This window comes from Balaenoptera musculus, chromosome 9 (genome assembly GCF_009873245.2).
Source record: "Balaenoptera musculus isolate JJ_BM4_2016_0621 chromosome 9, mBalMus1.pri.v3, whole genome shotgun sequence".
Taxonomy (NCBI): domain Eukaryota; kingdom Metazoa; phylum Chordata; class Mammalia; order Artiodactyla; family Balaenopteridae; genus Balaenoptera; species Balaenoptera musculus.
The window spans coordinates 60683770-60692115 of NC_045793.1; the positions used below are offsets into that span (position 1 = coordinate 60683770).

The 8346-nt window shown below is 45.0% G+C and overlaps 1 protein-coding gene across 2 annotated transcripts in view; it reads right to left on the reverse strand.

The window, feature by feature from the left end:
• Positions 1-8084, reverse strand: part of SLC25A13 (solute carrier family 25 member 13) — a 203628-nt gene extending 195544 nt beyond the window's left edge. The window contains exon 1 of one of the 2 annotated variants that reach the window (XM_036863127.1): positions 7918-8083. In XM_036863127.1, the coding sequence (XP_036719022.1) occupies positions 7918-7932 (15 nt within the window). In that variant the 5' untranslated portion in view covers positions 7933-8083. Of the gene's footprint in view, positions 1-7917 lie in introns of both variants that reach the window. The other variant, XM_036863129.1, reaches the window with a different exon arrangement.
• Positions 8085-8346: the final 262 nt, after the last annotated feature.

An 8346-nucleotide genomic window follows, 5' to 3' on the forward strand; every position in this document is an offset into this window, starting at 1 on the left:
AGAAAAACCAGTAAATATGCACCCAGGTCTAAAAACCTGTTCAAATCAGGATTATGACGAGGTTCAGGACATGCTACCCCCAAAATGCGGCACCTTGGCATATTCAGTATCTTAAGCTGAAGGAGTTTAAGAAAACAGCAGAAACAGGAAGGTCACTCTGACCATCCCCACACACAACCCCAACCTTCTTTCCTGAAACAGGTCATAAACTCCCCTACAAAGGGTACCGTCCCTGTTCCAGGAGGAGGGGAGACAATCTCATCACCAAAGATGGGGAAGTTGGGGCCGAAAAACCTGCACACACAAACCTTGTTAAACCCACCCTTATCTTCCTAGTTACTTCTTCACCATTTACTACCCTAGCCCAAACCCCTTTGTCTTGTCAATTCTTTACAAATTTATTTTTCATTGTCCAAAAGGTTTTAAAGCTTTCTGCTCTGGTCACTTTCATTGTCTTGTGAAGGTTCTCATGAACACATAAAAATTCAGCAAAATTTGTATACTTTTCTTTCGTTAATCTGTCTTTGTCATTTTAATTTTCAGACCCAGCCAGGGACCCTAAGAGAGTTGAGGGAAACTTCTTCCTCCCCTACACTTACTTAGACAATTTTCTTACAAATTTTACTGTCTTATGTCTTATGCAAAAGACATTTTACCATAAAACAGTAAGTGTATATTGAAATATCTGACTTTCATATCAAGTCAACAGTTTTCATGGAAAACATGTGGAAACTGGGACTACATGTGGAAATCAAGACAAAGCTACCAACCTAATAACAGCCATTAAATAGAGTGGTTTATTTACGTTGAATTGCTAAGAATTTCAACACTGCCAATTTTGCTATGTTGTCAGCACCTAAAGTCAAAAGAAATCACCAGGCCTATATTCACTCATGCAACTACACAGCAAATTTCCAAAGGAAATGGTGAGTACGAGTACTCTATCTTTTAAACGTTTCCAACCAACAAACCAGACCACCACTCTACAAATCAGCCACTGGGAATAATTCTGAGCTAAGAGACCAGAGCCACCATTGATGGGGCTGACTTGACCTAACAAGAGGGTCTGGTTAAATAGGCCATGAAAAAAAGGGTTTGCTCAGTTGCTATTAAGTACTTTGCCAAGAGAATTACATCACTGTGACAAGGGCACAGCCCAAGCAGAAGAACCACATCAGCAGATTCACACAAAGGGATCCAAGAAAACATGGTGGGAAAGATAAGTGCTTATGAAGCAGCAAATGATGAGCAGGGTGAGTAGGAATGGACCATGCTCAGCAGAGCTAATCCTCACAGAGAGTGGAGAACACAGGAAGGAATGCCTCCATCTAAGAACTCAACAGAAGCAGAGGCTGGGGCTTCCCTGGTGGCGCAGTGGTTGAGAATCTGCCTACCAATGCAGGGGACACGGGTTCGAGCCCTGGTCTGGGAAGATCCCACATGCCTAGGAACGGCTGGGCCCGTGAGCCACAATTACTGAGCCTGCGCGTCTGGAGCCTGTGCTCCGCAACAAGAGAGGCCGCGATAGTGAGAGGCCCGCACACCGCGATGAAGAATGGCCCCCACTTGCCACAACTAAAAGAAAGCCCTCGCACAGAAACGAAGACACAACACAGCCATAAATAAATAAATAAATAAATAAATAAAAAAGAATCCACCTGCCAATGCAGGAGACACAGGTTCGAGCCCTGGTCCGGGAAGATCCCACATGCCGCGGAGCAACTAAGCCCGTGCGCCACAACTACTGAGCCTGCGGTCTAGAGCCTGTGAGCCACAACTACTGAGCCCACGCGCCACAACTACTGAAGCCCGCGCGCCTAGAGCCCGTGCTCCGCAAAAAGAGAAGCCACTGCAATGAGAAGCCCGCGCACCGCAACGAAGAATAGCCCCTGCTCGCCGCAACTAGAGAAAGCCCGCATGCAGCAACGAAGACCCAAACGCAGCCAAAAATAAATAAATAAATAAAAATTAAAAAAAAAATGATGTGTTTCCATTTAAAAAAAAAAAAAAAGCAGAGGCCAGTCGTAGGACAAAAGATCAAAGAGGCGGAAGGAGTCAGAGTTCCTCCAGCAATTATAAAAGAACTCCATATCCAAGAAGACCTGCTCCCTGATTTTCTTACCCTACAGGGCTTTCAACCCTTCCCATCCCTCTCTCCACTCCCAGTTCTCTATTTGCTAAACAACACTTGTAAAGCCCTGTGACCCAACTGGGGAACATTGACAACACATGGGCACCCAACTAGGTTAGCCAGGGAAAAGGCTGCAAGACCAGGGTAACCTTGCTCTTTGCAACACTTCCCCACTCAAGCACCTACACTGATACAGAAAACCACTGAGACTTACAGGAGACAAAAGGAGCTTTCAATCACTTTGGTGATAAAACCCATATTCTAGGATAACTACAAAACTATATAAACTTGATGCCTAAGCACGAAGGTGAAACGGGGCAGAAGGACTGAAAAGAAATTGTGAAGAAAGAAGAGAACTTGTAGGGACCCCTGTGTATCCTTCCTTTGAATTGACACACCAGGGACTTGCATTTATCTCACTGCATTCCTTCCTTATTCCAAGAAGGAATCATCAGAGGATGAGCTGAAGCAAAGAGCACGAAAACCGCCTAGAGCAGCGGCTGGCAGCCTCAGAAGCAGATTTGATTCACTTGGGGAGCTTTCAGAAACCTTGAGGCTCAGGCCACACCTAAGTCCAACTGAATCAGAACCTCTGGGTGAGACCCAGGCATCAGCACTTTTATACCAGTCCAGAGGACTATAATGTGCTGAGAACCCCTGGATTACAATAGTGCAAAAAGCAAAAGGGTTTCAAGGGAACTTGGACCAATTACAAACTTTTCCGGGACTCCATTTCTTCACCTGGTAAAAGGGAACAGGATTAACGAGGGGAGGAGTGAGGAACATTGTGTTATGTAAACCCCAAGGCCTATCCAGCACCATCAATTTAAGAAACCTGAAATCCAAACATCAGTGGAAGCACAGAAACTTACCAGCATCGTGGCTGCATAAAAACAACTCAAACATTCTTTCCTTCCTGTCCAGTACAAAAAACTGATCTGTTTTATTATACTATTATTATACCACCAAATACCTAGCAGTTTTTACCATATGGGAGAGAAAACCTTCAACCTGAAGAATATCCTTAATAAACTCAATCACATTTTATCCTCAGTAACAAACCTCTGAAGAGGGTATTATTATTGATGAGAAGCATGAAAAACATGGAGGTTAAATATATAGCCCAAGTCCTAATTAGTGAACACGGGGTTAAAATTTTTACAAAGGTAAATGACAGCGATGATAGTTGCACAACTCTGTGAATATACAAAAAACCACTGACGTGTACACTTTCAATGGGTGACTTGTATGGCATATGACCTATATCTCAATAAAGTTGTTTAAAAAAAAAGTATATGACAATTTCTGGCCTGTGCAATCTGGTTCAAAAACCACTTAACAATGAAGCATATACTGAGTGCCAAAGCATTCTACAGATACAAACTACTGGACTGGAATGGTCAGGAAATACACATGCCCATAACTGATAACATGTGAACTCTCACATGCACCTCTGCAAATGGAACTTCTTTTTAAGGCCTGGGCAGGTGAGGCAGAGACTCTGAGCACAGACTGGCAGGGTTCAAATCCAAGCTGTATTGCTTATTCTCTGTATAACCGTGAGGAAATTACTTAACCTCTCCAGACCTCAGTTTTCTCACCTGTAAAATGAGGACAAAAATAGACCACACCTACTTTGGGTATTATGAAAAATAAAGGAGTTATTATTTGTAAAGCACTTGGGAAAGTGCCTGGCACACAGTAAGCACTGTGTAAGTGGTTCTCAAAAATAAAAGTCTGGTTTACAGTTACAAGACCTAAATAAAAGTCTTAAATAAGAGGCATCTAATTTCCCCTCCCAAGCCATCTCCCCCTTCTCCCATAAACTCTACTCTCCATTATGCTAAACTACCAGGCAAACAATATGGTGGACAGGGTAAGAGCAAAGACCCTGGAGCCACACTGGCTGATTTGAAACCCAGCTTCTTCACTTTTTAATTATCAGATCTTAGGCCACTTACATCACCCCTTGGTGTCTCAGTCTTCATCTATAAACCAGAAATGATAGTATGTAACTCATAGGACTGTTAGGGGCATTAAGCGAGTTAATATGAAAAGCATCTAGAACTGAATCTCACGTCTAGTAAACAATAAGTGTTGGCTACTCTCCTATTTATTTTATTACCTGCTATCCCCTAAAAGCAGCAGGTGCTCTCACCTCTCTTTCTTTCATCTGCTGTTTCCTGTCACTGGAATGGTCTTTTCCTCTTCCTCTGACTATTCCTTTTGAAATACCACTACCTTTCAGACGTTCCCTCCCCTCCCCTGACAGAAACGGGCTCCTTCCCTGATGCTCCCATAAGCCCTTGTTATGGCACTAACCCTACTTGGGGCACTTCCATGAGAGGATTTAGCCTGTGGTATGGTTGTGGTTTTCTTGAGGGTCCAAACGGAGTCCGGTTCATTTTCATATCCTTAGTTTAGTCCCGTTTGCAACATTAGAAAGAACACAATACACACAATTCTAAATGAGTCGACGATCATGGCAACAACTCAGCCAACAATGGAATAGCAATACTAAGTGTACTAGCACTACAGACCAAATTTTCATGATTATGAATGCTTTAGCTTGTCTCCAAATGTTCTTTTAGTTCTAGGCTAATTTCACCCAAATTATCGGAGTCCAGTTTTATACCTGAACATCTCTCACACCTGAACTCCAGTGAGCAATATCTAACTTTTAACAGTTTCTCCTAGTTTAATTTCATCATTCTTAATGGATAAACTCAACCAGTGACAAAAAGGGAATGTTGACTACAACTACAAGAAAAGGATAACCTCTCTAATACTACTTTTTAAAAATGAATTTTTTATGGAAATATATAAAATAGAATTTTAAAAACTCATTTTCATTTCAATACATGTAGAGCAGTGCTTGGAAGTTTTTTAAAGAAATACTCATCTACCATCTATCAAGGGAACCCATAAGGATTATTCCTACAAAAGGCGGCAGCAAGAGAATGGAAGTTTTCTGAGTTCATCTCAAAATACCAAGTTTCAGATCAATGTTACTTCATGAAAAAACAAATACCGCTTGCATTAAGTAGTAACCATCATGCAGAAATCAAAATAAAAGCAGATCAAAGAACAGATTCTCAGCCTTCTTATTTATACTATTTAAAGGAAGAGGGACATGAAAAATTAGTTACGTTTGAATAAATAAAAGGGAATTCCCTGGAGGTCCAGTGGTTAGGACTCTGCGCTTTCACTGCCGAGGGCCTGGGTTCAATCCCTGATCAGGGAACTAAGATTCCGCAAGCCACACAGTGTGGCCAAAAAAAAAGAATAAATAAAAGACCAGTTTCTGATTCTGGGCACTCCAGAATCTTAGACACTCCACTGAGATGGGATTCTCTTCTAGTCAGGCTCCTCAAGTTTTACGAGGGGATGTCAATCCTACCCCCAGATAAGATTGCTAAGCCTATGGCTCTGTGTTCAATATGGAATATCTGTGCTCCAGGAAAAAGCAAAGAGCATGGCCTTTAATTGGGGCTGCCCAGCACTGCCTAATAGAGGACAGAATCACCTCACCCTAATAAGAGTCCAAAGGCAACTAAATAAGGGGTATTCTTGGACTAAGGTGGACCAGCACAGCTCATCTGGGGACCTACATTTACTGCCCTTGAGCTAAAATGAGAAACACTATAAGAAATGGCCTTATGGAATCCACAAACATACATTTGTGGTCATGAGGTAGTTCTGAATGCAGTTTGCTCACTGCATATAAAAAGAGATGGGGAGAAACTGCCCTCAGATAGCAGAAAAAGGAGACCTCTCTCCCATGTAACTGACCTCACGGATCACTTCCTCTTTGCTTTGGCTGCTAGAAAATTCAGTCACCTCCAGCAAGTACATACATCCTTATTTTCCAGTAACCTTAGTCCTGGCTTCATCTTATTTTCCGTTTATCCTGTTTTTCTCATCTACTTTGACTTGATTTTGATATGTCTTGTTGGTTTATAAATATATGTATATATGACATGATCCATCAGAAATCTTGAAAAGAGGCAAGTTTAAATGAATAAATAAACAAAAACACAAGTTCTCAAAGAGTAAAAATGAAATGTTTCATTTTCCCTGACTCTCACTACTTGGCTAAAATTCAACTGCACTTATTGATATGAAGTGACAGTTTAATAAAAATACAACCCAAAAGTTAAACCTCCCTCCATGTCATTTATTTTATTTCAAACTAGTTAATCAGTCTTATACTCCATTTACATGCATACTCCTCAATGTAAGTTCCTCACTTTATCTCCAAATTAAGTAAAATTATTTAACTCATCTACAGACATAAAAATGACAGTAAAGTATGGGTATCTACTCCCACCTACTCTCCTGGAAGAAGTCACCTTGAGGGAACATAATTCATGCCTTGTACTCTGATTGCATGCAAATTTAATGCAAAGAAAAGGTCAAGGGCTATTGGGTTTGAAAGGGCTAATGTAGGTTCCAATGAATCCCAGTGATCCTCAGAGACTCTAACTAAAACAGTTATATACATACCCATGTGTCTGCACATGCATACCCAGAGCACACTCCTTAGGATGGAACTCAGAGTCATTAAGGAAAAGAGGCCACTTAGGCCACATAATCTAGGAACACCGAAAAGCCTGCAGATTCCGGGAAGCTTAGAGAAACTTAAGTCATAGAACAGCATTTAAATATATCTGTCTGCTTACAATTTCCATTGCAAATGTGATTAGTTTGCTGGAATAAATAGGAATATGATGTGTTGGCCATGTTTTCCTCTTGAGGGTTATCACAGAGTTTTGATTAAGGACAAATGTTTGAAATGTTGGGTATATTTAAGTTCACTGCACTTAAAATGAGCTAAGAAGTTGTATAGGCTTGATTAAAGGGCTGCCTTCGTGAACTTAAAATTAAAAGCAATAAATTCCAATGATTCAAGTGATTGGGACTAAATATGGTACTCTGCCAGAAAAGTTGAAATGGAGTCCAAAGAAACTGAAATGGTGTCCAGGTTTCAAGAAATGGTAAAAGGGTAAAGGTCAAGCTGTCGGAGCTGCCTTTCCTCTGGGTTAGTGAATGAGTCACCTTACGCAGAATTCCTTTTAAGTAGAACTTCACAGGAGTTACAGGCTCCCAAGACAATCTGTTTTGTCATTTCTAAAAAGAAGCCTCTCAAACGCTTCGAGGCCGGTATGTAAGTGTTGTCAGCTGCGGAGAGAAGGACGAGAAGCGGGGGGCCTGGGGGGATGGGGGTGCTTTGGAGTTTTTACGCACACACGCGCAGGCCAACTCTCTCAAGCAGTCTCCAAAACGGAAGTCAAGGTGACTTCCCCACCCGTGGGAGGGCGGAGCCTCTGAAACCTACTGGATTAGGCTTCTGCGCGGTGTGTGCCCCCGGGAAGCAGCTCGGGTCAGCAACTACCAGGGTCAGGAGCAGTTGTGCGCTGGGGTGGCAGAGCGGACGTGCAGACCCCGAGCCCTCCCCGCCCCGGGACGCAATCGTGCCTGCTCCTCCTCACCGGCTTTGGCTCAGCCCGCCGGGCGCAGGCCAGGCACTGACTCCCCGCCCGGGCCAAGTGGGAGGGTCTAGCCAGCAAAGTTTCTGCTGCAAGGTCGGGCCCCGGTCCCCGTTCTTCTCACCGGCCGTCTGTGCTGCCCGGGAGGGGCGGGCACCTCCCTCCTCCCTCTGCTGCAAGGTGGAACAGCTGCCCCGCGCCCCTTTCTATCTGCTTTCCCGGTTGCACCAGCCCGGCGCGTGAACGCCCGGGCCCCTCGCGCCCCCCGGGGCAACCGGCCAACGGGCCGACGCTTACCTTGGCGGCCGCCATGCTTTGCACCGGGCGCGGGCGGCTGCGGGACGCTCTCACCGGCTCGCTGGCGCTGCGGGTCTGGGCCGCTCACTTCCCGTCCCGACGGCGGCGGGAGCGGCGATACAGCCTGGCAGCGTGCGCGCCCGGCCTGCCTCCCCACGCCCTCCCGCCGGCGCGGGTCATGCGGGCGCCGCCAGCCCATTGGCTGGGCCCGGCTAGGGCCGCCGGGGCGCGCGTGATCCCGATGGCCTCTGCCCTTCTGCCGGGGCGGGCCCGGGTCTGGGGGCGGTGGACCGGACCGGCGCACGTGACCCCGGCACCGCTGTCCAGCAACGGCGACCTCTGCAGCGGGGCCGAGGGCCGGTGGCGGGGTGCAAGCCTGTCTCTTGGGATCAGGTGGCCTCACGAGGGAAGCTGTTGGCTTCGGCTCCT